Here is a 14,894-nt window from a genome sequence, read left to right on the forward strand (position 1 = left end):
GCCCCTTGTTCGCAGTGTGACCTGAGCTGGAGGCTCCACCTCCCCAGGCTCAGCCTGCTCTTCTGAGAAGTGTCCTGCCTTGTGGACTATGTGAGAGAGCCTGGAGGGGCTCAGTACCCTTGGGGGCCACTCTGGAGACTGGGGTGTCCTTGCCGCTGCCCCCCTCCCCCAGCGGCTGCTTGCTGGAAACGCCCCCTCACTTACGGTGCACGTTTTGATTTTGAGATGGCGTTCGAGGCCCCCAGGGAGGAAGAAGAGTTGCCTCTTGGAACTGCGGCCCGCCTGGGACAGGAGAGGGTGAGGAGACAGGACAGGCTGGGTAGTGGGACCTGGGCGGCCATCGTCCGGCCACGGGAGTCCCTGAGCCAAAGGTCAGGCAGGCCCTGCAGGAGCACCCTTGCCGGGGCCCGAAGGCCCTCTGAGCCCAGCAGGCCTCTCCCCTCGCCCTGACCCCCACCCCACGCTCACCAACAGGGCCCGGAGCTCCATGCTGCTGGGCAGCTCCAGACGGCCGCCGAAGCGCAGGGTTTTCTGCAGGTTCTGCTCACAGGCCTTGGCGATTCCTACAGAGACAGAGCCAAGGCCTTGCCCAGGTCGGCAGTCAGAGGCAGGCTCCTCTGGCCAACAGCCGCCAGCCCACTGGTTCTCCGCACAGCCATGGGACGGGCTTTTACTCTCAGTCCAGAGAGGGGCAGTGATTGCCCAAGGTCAAAGGCTGGAGTGCTAGTGCCGCATTCAAACCCACATCCCATAGGCTCAGGCCTTTTAAGTCCACGGTCCCCTTGGCTACCCTATGAGCCCTGGAAATGGCTGTCACCTTGAGCTGCTGACGGGGGGCTTGTCCCTAAGAGGCTGTGTGAGTATGGGGATGCAGCTGTGCCCCGCCTGGCAGGAGACCCCCGGGCCTGCTCCCACGCGTCTCTGACTAAGCAGTGCCGCACCCTGCTGGGGAGGGCAAGCCCAGGACCCGCTCGGAGCCCCTGGAGCTGGGCCTCCCCCTCAGACCTGGGAGTGTGTGTGCGTGAAGCAAATCTGAGGAGGATTCGGAGGCGGAGAGGGCGGACCCCCATCTCTCACTGCTGCTGCGGTGACCGCAGGGCCCTGGCCCTTTCTTAGGGGGACCAGGGAGTTGCTATGGAAACAAGGCTGGAAATGAGGTTGAGGAGTGGCCCCTTCCCTCCACGCTCCAAGGGGGTAAGGCTGAGCCCCTGCCCCCAGCTTTGGGACCACCCCTGCCTGGACCCGCTCAAGACCCTGTTGATTCCCAAAGACCCAAGGAGCAGAGCCTGCCCCAGCAGCCAGGCCTTGCACCCCCTCTCCTCTTCCCCATGCCACTCTGCCCACCTCCAGGCCTTGGCTCCTGCCACTCAGCACAGGAGAACCCCCCCCAGAGCCACACCTCCTCTGGGAAGCCCATCCATCTCCTCTGACATGCCTCCCCCCGCCCGACCAGACAGCCCAGCGCGCCAGCCCCTGCGGGGCCCCCACAGCACCGGGGAGGGAGCGAGTCAGCGAACATGGCCCAGGCACCATGCCCGGCCAGGCTCTCTGGATTTCCCCTCTTGCTGGCTGCCTGGCCGGTACCCACGCAGACAGACCCTCGGCCCTGGGCCCCCCTTGCTGTGCCCCTCACCCTGGAAGGGCAGGCCTGGGCTCTGGCTCACATCCTGGAGGAAGTGGACGAGGGGTGGCCGGAGGACCTCCGAGCAGCTGTGATAGGCGGTCACGATGTACAGCAGCCTCCAGCCCCGCTGGCAGCTGTCCCTGTGAGGACACACGCATAGGACCACGCCACGTGGCCACAGCAGGACTGCCAAGCCCCGAGTCTCCGGGGCGGGGCTGGAGGGCCCGGTTCTCAGGCAGCTCTGGGTCTGGGTGTTCTTCCTGCCTGGGGAGGGCAGGGTGGTGGCCCCAGCGCCAGGCGGGAGGTAGGTTCTGCTCGGAGGCAGGGAGGGAAGGGCCCCAGGCCGCGACATGCACCAGGGAACACCTTCCCTGGGGAGACTCTCTGAGAGGCTTCTGGGCAAAGGTCCATGAGGGGGAGCCGGGGGGGGGGGGGGCTGTGGGAAGGCAGTGGCAGGGGAGGCCTGGGTGGGCAGGGACAGGAGCATGAGCTGAATGGCTCTAAAATTCCCAGGAAGGCGGGGGGGGGGGGGGGCACAGGAACAGGACAGTGAGCCAGTGGCAATGAGAGCAGCACGCGCTTGGGCACTTGCTGGTGCTGCTCCTGTGCGAGCCCTGGGGGGGGGGGGGGTTTCCTGTGGGGCCTCTCGTGCCTGGGGAGCACGCGGGCTCCCCTTGCCCACACCACCCTCACTAGGGCCGCGTGCTGTGGCGACGGCAGGAGACCAGGTCTGGCCAGATTAGAGCCCAGCTTCCCTCCGGCTGCGGTGATTGCTTAGGGACAGGAATGTGACCCAGGTGGAGCCATCACAGCTCTGCGCCCCCAGCCTCTGTGGTTGGTTAGGGATAAACGTGTGTGTGGCTGTCAGGCCAATGAGACTGGACTGGGGCTTTCTGCTGCACATGATGGGTCAGTGTTGCTCTCTCTGGGATTGCTGAGCTGCGCAATGTCTTTCCAGAGCGGCCACCTTGCAAATGGATGGGTGGTGCTTGGGGACGACATCACCACCGAGGAAGCCGCCAGGACACGGGCAAGCCTGGAGCTAGCCAGGCCTGAACTCCTTTCCAGCTACCTGGGCGCTCTGTTGCTTAGACCAGCTTGACCTGAGTCTCTGGCACCAGCCACCAGTACCTGGATTCACGCGGGATTGCTACCATTTTACAGGGAGGCACGGAAGCGCCAAGAGCAGGAGTGGCTGGTCTCAGACATGCAATTCCAGATCCGCAGGCTTTGTCTACCGAGTGAGGAGAGGACTGGGGCAGAGGCTGGGAGGGCAGGCCTGGCGCAGGAGGTGGGCTGTGCTCCCGGAGGGACAGGGGACGGGGGGGGTGGGGGTGGGGGGGTGGGGGCACGCACTGCTCGCCGCCGGCGCGGTCCGTGAGCTGCTTCACCACTTGGCAGTAGCACTCGTCCCGCAGGGCCTCCTGCTCGGCGCACAGCTGCGGGCGGCCAGGTCACGCCACACGCCGGCACAGAACAGAGCGGGCGTGTGAGACAGGCCGCGTGTCCCTCTCCAGTCCCTCCCCTCCGGCGGATGCGGTCCTCCTTGGGGCCACGCTAGAAGCTGCCCACCCCAAAGTCCTGCAACTCTGGCTCCCGATGGGGAAACTGAGTCACAGAACGGGGAGAGCGCACAGCAAGGTGGGCGACTGACCTTCAGGAGGGTGCAGAGCACATCCCGTTCGCGCTGGCCCTTCAGCGGGGCGTCCCCCATGAACCGCATCACGGCTGCAGGGAACACCCACTCAGCCCCGGACCCGAGCTGCCCGCCCTCGGGGGCCCCAGGGAGGCCCCTCTCGAGAGGCTGTGGCCAGGGGCAGCTGGGGCTTCTCTTTCTTAGAGGAGCCCCATGTCTGACTGGGGGCGGGGAGCGTCTGAGGAGCAGAGGCGGGTGATGAGCAGGGGCAGGTAGTGCTGGCCCCCGGCCCAGGGTCAAGCCCACCCCACACCTAGGAACATGTCGGTGGCCATCTTGCTGAGGCTGGCGTCGCTGAGCTCGATGAGGGATTCCTGGAGCGGGCTCTGTCAGGGAGGAGGTGCGTCAGGATCGGGGGAGGGGGGTGTCCAAACAGAGGGGGCCACGTGGTATGGCCTGTCTCAGACAGGGCGGTCCAGGTCATGCAAAGGGAGCCGGGCGGACACTGGGACAGAGGCGCTCGCAGGCCCTCAGGTGCTGAGGGTGGGGGTCACTCTGAGGACGAGGCTGTTTGCTCCAAGGCCTGCACCACCATTTTAGATGGGGAAACTGAGGCCTAGGCTGGCACCTTGGTGAAGCGAAGCATGTCCTCCAAGGTTCTGGACTCCCGGCCCTCCTTGGATTTGAGCCTGAGGCCGTCCCTAGGGCAGGAAGCAGAGGGGAGACCAGTGTCACGGCCTGCGGCTCCCCCGGCCCGCCCCCAGGCTCCCCCAACGGGTGCAGGTGGCCTCACGCCTGAGGGTTCTCCCCTCACAGAGGTGGCCTTGCCCTTGGACACTGACGAAGCCCCAGGAGGAACTCCTTGGGTGGGGGTTGGGTCGGGTCACCACTCACTGGGGTCTCCTCTGAGGGTCGCGGAAATACTTCTGGGCAAACGCCAGCATCGTGCGTGGTGGGGGAGCCAGGCCATCCTCCCCGTGACCAGCCGAGCCGGTCCTGATGGGGGAACCCTGCAGGGGCAGGAGCTAGGAGGGCCTGTCCAACCCCCGCATCCACCATCCCCGCCAAACCTGACTCAACTCAACCCCAGGTGAATGCGCCCAGACTGCCCCAGGTCGCTCCCCCAACACCCCCTCGACCAGGCACAGCCACCACGTGCCCAGTGCGCCCCACCACCAGGCGCACCCTGCCCAGGGCTGGTCTCTCCAGATGCCTGGTTGAGCTGGCCTTGCCCTTACAATTAGCTCTACCCCACTCCACCTCTCGCCACCACCACCCCCATGCGCGACCCTGCCCCCCACGGCCCCGTCCTGCCACCTGGCCTGGTCGCAGTCCTTCTGCTGACCCACCCTTCTCCACCCGTCTGGCACCTCTCCAACATCACTGGCCACGTGCCACAGGTCACTGTCCGGCGAGCCCCACCCCTTCTCCCCACCCGGGACTGGCCAACACCCTAGGCCGACCTTGTTCCCACCCACCTCCAGCCAGATGACCCCCTGCGGCCTCCACCCAGTTGGCCTGGCCCACCGGCCTCACCTCTCTCCTGCGGCCCACCTCCCGTGCGGCAGCCGTGGAGGCCACGGCGGCGGCCACGGCAGCGGCACGACCCCGGCTGGGCTCCGCGGGCAGCTGCAAGAAGTCGGGGGCGGCCACGGGCTGCACCAGCTCGGAAGGGAAGCGCCCCACGCGCCCGTGGATGGCCCCGAGCCTCCAGCCTGGGGGGCGGGGAAGGAGTCAGGGGCGAGCCGGGCGCCCCCTCCTGGGACTGGGGGCTCTCAGGACACCCCTTCGAGCTCCGGGTGGAGGGGCCTGGGCTTGGGAAGGGGGGGCATTGCCTCGGGGAGGCGGGGCGGCATGTACGGCACAGAGGGATCCGCCACACGGAAACGCGGTGCCCAGAGACCCTTCCGCCAGATCGGCGGGCGGAGGCTGGGCGGGTGGCCTGGGAGGCCTGGGTCGCTGGGAGGCCTGGGAGGCCAGGCCAGAGCACTCGGGCCCCGAGGACCATCCTGCCCGGTGGTGCGAGTGCAGGAAGCCGGGAAGCTGCGTGGGCTCTGGGGTTTGAGCACCGAAGCTGGGCAGGGGACCCGGGACCCACCGAAGTCAGGGCCTCGCCTCTGCAGCTCCTCCAGGTACACCACCTTCTTGCGGACGACACAGCCGGCGCTGTAGCCTGCGGTCGGGCGTATGTCAGTAACTGCCCGGGCGGCCCCTGGCCCGACTCCCCGCCAGTGCCCGCCCCACCCGAGGCACCGACCCAGGCGGGGCGGCTCCGGCGGCTGCAGGTGGATGATGTCGCCCTTGTGGAAGGCCAGCAGCGACGGGTCCTCAGGCAGGAAGTTCCTCACGGCAACCACGTAGTCCGAGTCCTGGGTGGCCAGGGGCAGGGTGAGGCCCAGGCCCTTTCCCGCGCCCAGAGGCCAGGGCCACGCCCCTGCCCCCCACTTCATCAGAGAACCTTTCTGAGTGAAAGAGGGAGGGGCAGGGGGAGAAGGCTCGAGGGGCAGAGGCCCGGCCTGAAGAAGGCAGATGGTGCCGGAGCACAGGTACATGCCGCCCCGCGCCCCCGCCACGGCGTCCCACTGCGGCCTGCGGCGTGGCCGGGCCCCAGGAGTGGCCTGCGCTTGGCCGGGGCCGCCCGTGGGGCACTGCCGCTGCCGGGAGCCGTGGTGGCACGTCGCCGGGAGGGTGAGGAGCACAGCGGCTGTGGAGCTCAGGGGAGGCGCCCTGCTGAGGAGCAGGCGGAGGCGAAAGGGCAATCCAGCGCGAGGCGGAGCCGCCTCGGCCCGAAGGCCACAGAAGTCGGTAGCTCGGCCACTGGCCACCACACGCCCCTGCTTCCCAGGCGGGGTGGCTGGGGTGGGGTGGAGAGCCTGCCCTGGGCCTCAGCTCCCGGCGGGGGCTCCGTGGGAGGACCCTGACCTTCTTCAGCTCCAGGATGAAGTCGTCCACCAGGGTCTTGACCTGCCGAGCTCGGGCTGAGAAGAGGATGACCTTCTCGCTGGCCAGGTTGAACTCCAGCATGTTCCGGGAGGGGATGGTCACAAACAGGATATCCGCAAAGCTGGGGGACAGGAGCTCACGTGAGGGCAGGGCGTGTGGCCAGAGGGACGCCTGTGCCACCGGCCCCGCGGCCAGGAGCTGCCCCAGCCTCCCTCCCTGTCCCTCTGTGGCTGCAGCTCCCGCCCACTGCCCACAGCACCGCAGCCCCATCCCTCCCTCCCTCCCTCCCTCCCTTCCTCCCTCCCTCCCTCCGTCTTCCTTCCTTCCTTCCTTCCTTCCTTCCTTCCTTCCTTCCTTCCTTCCTTCCTTCCCCTCTTGGTCCGATCTCCGCATAAACTGAATGATCGCCATCTTTCGAGGCGAGGCGCGTGGATGCTGCTGGTGGGCCAGCCCCTTCCCGGCCTGAGCTGTCAGGACCTGGGCCCCGGGCAGGGAGGGGAGGACGCGGCAGGCCTCTCACCGGGCCCCTCCCCTCCCTTCCAGGCGCACGGGCATTGGCTGCGGACCACACGTGAGCTCCGTGGGGCAGGGCTGGGTGTGGTCTGGGGGGCAGGATGGCCCCGCGGGTTCCCAGCTCATCTACGTCCTAGCTGTGTGCTGAGCCAAGCACCTCTCTCGCTGAGCCCAGGTCCCCGTCTCTAAAATGGGCTGGATTCAAGGGCTGGGCACCATGTTGGTGCTCAGTGACCGGCTGTGGAGAGACAGTGAGGAAATGCTGAGGCCTCTGTGCCCGTGTCCAGCGCCCGTGTCCACCCGCTGCCGGCACCTGTACGCGCGCAGGACACGCAGCTGCCCACTGGCCTCCCGGTGGCCCCTGGCCATCTGCAGGAGCTTGATGCCCGTGTGGGACACAGCCAGGATCTGCACGCCCGTGCCCACGCTGCCCTGGGGGGACAAGGGCACGTCAGCTTTGTCCTGAGCCCGGGGGCCGGGCGGGGTGGGGCGGGCGGGCAGGGCTCGCACCGTGGCCGGGAAGAGGCGGGAGAAGTAGACCTCCCAGCTGTCGCGTGCGGTGTGGACCACAGCCCGCTTCACGCTCTCCGTCACCAGGGGCCTCTGAGTGTCCAGCTGGTTCTGGGCTGAGGGGTGCAGGTGGGTCAGGACCCGCCCCACCCCCTGCAGGCCCCGCTGCAGGGAGGGAGCCGGGCTCAGCAGAGGCAGGCTCTCAGTGCCGACTGGGAAGGCAGGGTGCGAGGCCGGCAGACGGCCCAGGCCCCCAGCCAGTCAGGCAGAGCTGACCTCAGACTGTCGCCTGGCCCTGGGAGAGCCCAGAGCTGAGCAAGGAGGGGTGTCTGGGAGGTGAGTGGGGCAGGGCGCCCTGAGGTACCAAACAGGGCCTTCATCTTGAGCCTCTCGTCCTCGGAGATGCGCAGGCAGGCCTCGGAGAGCGTGTCATGCAGGATCTGCGGGAATGAGCTGAGCTGGGATGCAGGCGGCAGGCGGCCCGAGGGACTTCCCCAGCTGGGAGCCCGGGCTGGACTGTTCTAGGACGAGCGGGGCGTCCATGTGTGCAGCTGTGGGGTCCTCTGGGTGAGTTAGATCCCACTCACACACACTCTCCTCTCTCCTTCCCTCCAAGTCATGCCACCCCTCCCGGCCTTGGTGTCATCTATACAACGGGTCTGTCCAGCTGAGACAAACCACGGGCCTGGTTAGATGGGCTTGTGACCCTAACCGTGGGAATAGGGGTGCAGCAGAACAGCTGCCCATCCACACAGGGTCAGGGAGCCCAGCTCTGAGTGCAGAAGCAGAATCTGCAGACAGCCAGTCCACGGGCCCATTGCCCCGCGGCGTCACTGAGGCAGAAAGGGACGAGGCCCTCACCTGCCGGAACAGGAGGTCCAGCTGCACGGGGTGGCTGTAGCTGTCCTTCGGGTAAAACACCTGTGGGGGCGGGGCTTCCGTGAGCACCGCCAAAGGCCCCTCACTCTGCTTCACACCTGGATCCGCCCCCAGATGCAGCCCCGCTTAGAGCAGCGGCAGGTGCCCGCTCAGCTCCACCCTGGCCTGGTTCTCCAATCTGGGTGCCCTCTGCCCCTGGTCAGCCCCTCCCCTGCTCCCGGCACCTCTTTGCGCAGGAAGATCTGCCAGGGGGTGTCCTGGTAGCCATAAAAACTGGGGTTGGGGAGGCGGTGCAGCTGCGTCTGCACTGGATCCTCGGCGGGCTCCAGCGACCTCGAGGGCAGTGCTGGGGAGCATAGCGATCGCAGACGTGAGGGGAGGCAGGGCTGGCTGAGGGGTGGGGTAGAGTGGCATCCCACACCCTTGGCCACAGACACACCTGATCACACGCATGCAGAACACTGCTGCAGCCCGGCCCGCCCTCCGGCACATACTATAAACAGGCACCTAGCGTGTGCGGGCCTGTGCCAGGGGCTGAGGGTGTCGCGCGAACAGGAGAGGCAAGACGCCTGCCTTGACTTTAGGGTCTCCTGGCAAATGTGGGTGCGACAGACAATTTGAAATGACAAAACCCTTAGTGCTAGGAGCTCTGAGGGGGAAATGAAACTGGGTGACTTAGGGAAGGTCTGAGGGCCCTTCAGCCCCGGTGGGCTGGCAGGTCTCTCTGAGGAGGTGCCAACGGAGACCTCAGTAAGAAGGGCGGCAGGCGAAGGTCTTTGGGGAAGAGCACTCCGGCAGGAGCGGCAAGGGCAAGGAGAGGCAGGAGTGAGCCTGGTGTGCCCCAGGAACAGCGCGGGACAGGGGCCCGGGGCAGGCGGGAGGAGGCAAGGCCGGGGAGGGGGCAGGTCTCAGGCCAGGGGGGACACGGAGTTTCTCCCAGGAGCCACTGGAGCGGGTGCCAGGAACTCGGTGTGAGTCGATTTATATCTCGTAAGGTCACTGTGGCTACATGGGGCAAACGATGTAGAGGTTAGGGCTCCAATTGTGATGTCAGAGGCCTGGATTTAGATCCCTGGTCTAACACCTTTAAGCTGTGTGATCTTGGCAAGTCATTTAACCTCTCTGTGCCTGTTTCCCCATCTGTAACACCTGTAGGTACGGATGGCACTGTGTCCAGGGTGTAGTGAAGATTGAATAAGGCCCGGGTGGGCCTGGCCTGAAATCAGTGTTATTTTAAGTGCTGACCTAATTGTACAATGTTCACACAGTAGGTCCACATGGGCTCAGGACATGGACACGCATGCCACAGACATGCAAGACACACACCTGTGCTCACACAGACTTACTTTACACGTGGACACCTGCCCTCTTGTCCCTCCCTCCCTCCCTCTCTCCTGGCTCCTCACCTGGAGTGGGTCGCATGGATGGCCTTGGTGTGCTGGTCACTGGCTTCACCAGGGCCACGGCCTCCCTGGGCACCTGCCCCACCCCAAAGAGAGCGCTCAGGGGGCGCAGCGGGGCCATGCCTTTTAGGGGCAGCGGGTTTCTGAGGCTCCCTGGAGGCCCCACTGTTTTCCATTCTGCCTGGGCACGGCCAGACTGCCCCTCACCTGCGTGCCAGGTGCTGTCGCCACGTGGCTCATCTGCCCCTTCAGGATCAGCAGGGCTTCCTCGTGGGGGTCTGGCCGCTTCACGAACACCCTCCCGCAGTCCTTCCTGGGGGGATGGGCACTGAGTTCCTCTCCCCGTCACAAGCCCCTAGGTAAGGACCCTCTTCCTCCACCCGTCACTGTCGGTGAGACCCAGAGGGGTTCTCCCAGCGCAGCCTAGAAGGCAGCCTGGCCCCCTCGGCGGGGGAGGGCCGTGGGAGCATCTGCATAAACAGACTCCTCCCCTCACATTGCGGGGCACCAGGCCCAGGGAGGAGGCAGCTGCCTGCAGGCTGGGGCAGAGCTGACCTGAGGGCCTTGGGCTGCCCGCCCTGGGGCGGCTGCTGGTACTGCCTGACGATGTTCTTGATCTGCTGCGTGGGCTGCGGGAAGTGCTCCGAGTTGAGTGTGGAGTACCGGACCAGCTCGGGGCAGGGCAAAGCTGTGGGCCAGGGGGCAGAGTGAGACACACCTCCCAGTCCATCCTGGGAGGCCTCCCCCGCAGCCCAGCAGGGACAGGACACTCACTGGTTTCTGGAGAAGACCGATCCTGAGCTAGAATGGGGGCAGCCACAGGCTTGGTGGGGGGCCGGGGGGCCTTGGCCAGAGGGGCGGGGGTCAAGGGCTTCGGAGTGGAGCGCAGGAGCACGGGCTTGGCCGGGGGTCCAGTGCCCACGAGCTTGGGCCGTGCCTCGGGGGCTTGGGGCTTCTGCAGAGAGCAGGGTGTGAGGTGAGCTTCCTGGGACACACCAGCTTGCTCTCTGGGGCCCGTGTTGGCCCAGGACGGTGTGGGGTCCAGGCTCAGGAGGTGCGAGGCTGCCCTGGGCAGGCCAGGCTCACCTCCGGGGGGAAGGGCCTTGGGGCAGGACTCAGGGGCTGCTGCTGGAGGGCCATGGCCTGCAGGGTCATCTCTCTGGCCTGGGGAGAGGTGGGGGTGTAACCAGGCAGGCCCGCTCCAGGCACCCCCCCTCCCAGGCCCCTCGCACGCACCAGCAGCACGGCCTGTTTGTGGATGAAAGCTTGCTGCAGAGCCAATGTGGAGGCGTCCAGGGCTGGGACTTCGGGGAGCCGGGCAGAGGGCACAGATCCCAAGGCGCGGGAGGTGAGGGAAGCGGGAATTTCCTACCACCTCCCCCCTTGCCTCCCCTCCACCCTGCCCATGGCCGTCTCCATGTTAGCACGGGAGGGAGCCCGGAGAACCAGCGGGGCCCAGCCTTGCCCAACCCTAGAACCAACCTTGGGGCAAGTACTGACTTGGCTTTGGCTCTGGGGGTCTCTTGGGAGTCTCTTCAGTGCTGCTACTGCCACCGCCACCAGGCTGGCCTCCCCCTTTCATGCGATAGGCAATGGCTGTTGGCTTCTCCAGGTCCTGGGGGCAGCAGGTGGCTCGAGTGGCTGCCTCAGTGCTGGCCTCCCACGGTTCCAAGGCAACGGGCACCTGACACCAGCCTCCTCCTCCATCCCAGGGCCTCCCACTGGCCAAGCGTTGCTGTATGCCCAGCCTCTGCCTTCACGCACTCACTCTGTCCTCCCACCACCTTGCAAGCTCCCAGGCGACCCCCCCCCCCCCTTCACAGAGGAGTAAAATGAGGCTCAAAGCGGGGTATGCCCTGCTCAGCGCTGCACATCATGCCCTGAGGGGCTCCTGGGAGTTCTCAGAGTGAGCAGGGTGCCTGAGGGGGCTGGATCCCACAGGACACGGGAGGTCTGAGCCTCTATCCAGGGGTGTCTCTAGCCAAGAGGACACCCTCCTCCTTTGCTGGGTCCCCATGGCCCGGGCTGTGTCCCCCGTGGATGTGTATGACTGGGTATGTGCATGCCGTGCCTGCTGACTGCGAACACCCCAGCCATCCCTACCGCGTCCCCGCAGGACAGCACGGGGTCGAAGAGGCTGTCCAGGTAGCAGTCCAGGCCCTTGTGGGACACAGCAGGCTCTCCAGGGCTGTCCAGGTCTGGCAGGGGGGACACATCACGTTCTCTTCTGCTGATGCCCCCCCACACAGCCCCAGGGCCCTCCCCACCAGAGACCGCGGTCCTGCTGGTCGACCCGAGCGGGTTGTTGTACCTCTTTGGGCCTCAGTCTCCCCATCTGTACTGTCCTCATTGTGGCTGCAGTACCCATTGGAGTCAGCCACGTTGGGCATGTGCCCCTGTGGTTGGGGCCTAGTGGGCGTGTCCTCATCTGAGTCCCAGCTGTTCCCAAACACCCTGTGGGTAAGGGGAACATGGAGCATCTGACCCCCAGAGAGACCCATGGCCTCCCAGACCACCCCCACCCCACCCCCACCCCACCCCCACCCAATCTCCTCTGCACAGGACTCTGGAATTGAATGACTGTCTCTTTAAAGGCGGGGCCCTTTGGTCAGCCCACCTCCATGAGAACCTTGACGCTTAAGTCCAGAACTCAGTCTCTCTCAGCAGCCAGCCTTGTGCTGTGAGAGGCCACCTGTGGGGGGGGGGGGGGGGGGCAGGTAGCCACCTACGCTCTCGGGCCTCCTCTGCCGGCCACGGGCCCTTCTGCACCCACAATGAAGTAGGACTTCTGTCGTGGGAAGTCCCTGAGCAGCTCTAGGTCTGACACCAGGTCCAGCACGTAGTCGTGGCCTGCCAGCTCTGCCCACTGGGCCCCATTCTTCATAGCCACCGTCCAGCCCCGCCAGCCGTCCGCCAGCCCCCTGGGGACAGCATATGAAGGGACATGAAGGAGGGACGAAGCCAAGAGGTACCACTTGGGGAGACTCTGGGATAGGAGCGGACCCCAAGCATGCCCAGAGGGGACCCCGGGGGCTTTGGAGAATCTGGCCTCCTGCCCCTCCCTCCCTTCTTCCCAGGTGCACTGGTGAGCTGAGCTGGGCAGGGCGTGCAGGAGCTGACCTGTGCCTCAGGATGTCTCCAGCCAGCTCCTCCCCCGTGCTCCAGGAGTGTACCGGGCAGGAGAACTGGTCGCCTGAACAGGAGCAGGCGCCAGCTCAGCCTGGGAGGTGGGCAGCTGGCCCCGTTTGCTGCTTCCTGCCTACTTCCTCAGGCCTCTCACTCTTGCCCAGGGGCCTGGGTCTGTTCTGTTCTGCCCTGGCTCCTCTCCCACATTCCAGGTCCACCCCACAGGCACACCAAGACCTCCTTCCAGGGCCACGCCCAGCAGCCCCCCGCCCCCCACCCCAGCTTCTCCTGGCCCAGGGCCGAGGCCTGAAGGAGGGGAGGCAGTGGGGGGGGGGGGGAGGGCAGCTCACCGTTGAAGCAGCCCACATCCAAAGCCATGCTGGCCTTCTCCTGTGCTGCTGTCCACTCGAGCTGGGTGGGAGGGAAGGTGCGGGCAGCCCCGGGGCCCTGCTGCTGGGCCCGGCCCATGGCCTGCATGAGGCGATGCTGACACACGGCCTGGAAGCCGTCCCGCCCATAATCAGACACAAACCTGGCAGGTGGGAGTTAGGGCCAGGGTGAGCGGAGCGGAAGCTAGCCCAGGTCGGGAGGGTTCCGCAGCCAGTCTAAGGGAGGCCCAGGCTCGCCCAGAGCTCCCAGGCTAGGCTACAAAAGAAGGGTACAGGCGAGCCCCAAAGTATTCCAAACCAAAGAGGTCCCAGGACGGCCCACCTAAGCTCGTCAGAGCAGCGTGTCACTGACGGTGGGGTCTGCGGCCCTCTGTGGGCAGGAAGGACTCCGGAGGGCGCTCCCCCGCTTTCGTCCGGACCCCAGCTGCACCCGCCCTGAGCCTGCTGCCAGGTTCTCACCCACCCTGAGGCGGCTGTGGCGTGTCAGCCTGGCCCAGGACCCCTGAGCGGAGCCCTGCCGGCAGGCATTCCGCACGCCTGGCTCGCTCCACCCCCAGCCGCTGGGGGCCTGGCCGGGAGCCGTGGTGGAGCAGGTCCGTAGTGGCCACAAGAGGGAACCCAGAGCTGTGCCCACAGGAAGCCCTGGACAGGCAGTGGCCCTGTCCCATCGCCACAGGTCCATACGCTGACCAGTGAGCGGCCCACCCCTGCACGTGGCCCCTGCCCCTCTGCACACTCTGAGCTCACAGCCCCCAGAAGGCGGTCCGGTTGCCACCCCTAGTTTATAGGTTAGGGAAGAGGTTCAGAGAGGAGCCGCGGCGTATCCCGGTCCTACAGCAGGTGAGTGTCACAGTCACCAGCAGACTTTGCACCCAGGGCCTGGTGAGCTTTTCCTGCCAACCATCCTGACCCCCCGGGGGTGACACTGAGCCTCTTCCTCTGGAAGCTGACCCCACGCTCCCCTGTCCTAAGCATTCCACGTGATCCTCTCAGAGCCTATGCAGTCGTATTCTTATCACCCTCGCTTTACACTGAGAAACGGAGCTCAGCCAGGCGAAGTAACGTGCCCCAGGCCACACAGCTGATACGGTTGAGCTGGGACTTACACTGACTGTCAGTCTATACTTCTAACCACCTCACTCCATCCCGATGATGTGAGAGGTCAGCGCCTCCATTCCAAATTCCCCACACCCTGGTTTTGCCACCCACTGTGCCCTGAAAGTCCTTTATCCAATCTCACTGGACTCCTACCCTTCACAGTAAGTCCAGCTTCCACACACAGAGACCTCACTCCTGGCCTGACCTTTAGCATCGCACCCCCGGCCCTGTGCAGCGTCCCTGTCCCATCCCAGCCCCACCCCGTTTCACTCACTTAAGCAGGTACTTGTTGAGGCGTGAGGAAGGTGCAAAGCCACTGAGGCAGGCAGCCAGCAAGAGCCAGCCCCGCTCGGCATTGTGGGTCCTGGAGTTGCGCCACACCTGGTTGGCCAGTTGTGCCAGGATCTCATCCCGGAGTTCAGGCACTGCCAGCCCTTTCTGCACAATGTAGTTCCCGAAGACGTGCTCCTGGGCACCGTGCAGGTGGGGGTCACCCATGAAACGCAGGACCTGGGCCACAGACACTCTCCTGGGCCTCGGAACCTTGCTCCTGCCAGGTTCCCGCCCCCATGCATCCCTCTCATGTCCTTCCCGTGCCCCCTGCCCATATAAAGTCCCCCATCCTATACAATAAGAGAGGAACATGCTAATTATCTGTTATGCCCTGAGGTGTCACAACCGACCACATAAGGACGGATCACGGATCTGCAGGAGGGTGGGGCAGCGAACTACAAGTGGGCAGCCGAGAGCTACAGGAGGGGGCAGGGCAGCAA

General features: G+C 65.8%; 1 protein-coding gene across 1 annotated transcript in view; it reads right to left on the reverse strand.

Moving 5' to 3' along the window:
* The window catches only part of MYO15A (myosin XVA), a gene marked incomplete at its 5' end in the record, with an annotated part of 56,108 nt that overhangs the window by 12,322 nt on the left and 28,892 nt on the right, over positions 1-14,894 (reverse strand). The window contains 30 exons of the mRNA XM_079799120.1: positions 205-282; positions 469-563; positions 1,634-1,764; positions 2,981-3,063; positions 3,279-3,352; positions 3,574-3,646; positions 3,889-3,961; positions 4,155-4,270; positions 4,797-4,975; positions 5,359-5,433; positions 5,518-5,629; positions 6,183-6,324; positions 7,030-7,148; positions 7,227-7,342; positions 7,591-7,666; positions 8,088-8,147; positions 8,330-8,451; positions 9,512-9,584; positions 9,716-9,821; positions 10,064-10,196; positions 10,283-10,463; positions 10,595-10,672; positions 10,745-10,812; positions 11,009-11,123; positions 11,612-11,706; positions 11,802-11,962; positions 12,238-12,429; positions 12,629-12,701; positions 12,985-13,166; positions 14,396-14,631. Of these exons, the coding sequence (XP_079655246.1) occupies positions 205-282; positions 469-563; positions 1,634-1,764; positions 2,981-3,063; positions 3,279-3,352; positions 3,574-3,646; positions 3,889-3,961; positions 4,155-4,270; positions 4,797-4,975; positions 5,359-5,433; positions 5,518-5,629; positions 6,183-6,324; positions 7,030-7,148; positions 7,227-7,342; positions 7,591-7,666; positions 8,088-8,147; positions 8,330-8,451; positions 9,512-9,584; positions 9,716-9,821; positions 10,064-10,196; positions 10,283-10,463; positions 10,595-10,672; positions 10,745-10,812; positions 11,009-11,123; positions 11,612-11,706; positions 11,802-11,962; positions 12,238-12,429; positions 12,629-12,701; positions 12,985-13,166; positions 14,396-14,631 (3,417 nt within the window). The remainder of the gene's footprint in view (positions 1-204; positions 283-468; positions 564-1,633; positions 1,765-2,980; positions 3,064-3,278; positions 3,353-3,573; positions 3,647-3,888; positions 3,962-4,154; positions 4,271-4,796; positions 4,976-5,358; positions 5,434-5,517; positions 5,630-6,182; positions 6,325-7,029; positions 7,149-7,226; positions 7,343-7,590; positions 7,667-8,087; positions 8,148-8,329; positions 8,452-9,511; positions 9,585-9,715; positions 9,822-10,063; positions 10,197-10,282; positions 10,464-10,594; positions 10,673-10,744; positions 10,813-11,008; positions 11,124-11,611; positions 11,707-11,801; positions 11,963-12,237; positions 12,430-12,628; positions 12,702-12,984; positions 13,167-14,395; positions 14,632-14,894) is intronic.

The sequence above is a fragment of the Cnephaeus nilssonii genome (genome assembly GCF_951640355.1).
Source record: "Cnephaeus nilssonii genome assembly, chromosome: 19".
NCBI classification, from domain to species: Eukaryota; Metazoa; Chordata; class Mammalia; order Chiroptera; family Vespertilionidae; genus Cnephaeus; species Cnephaeus nilssonii.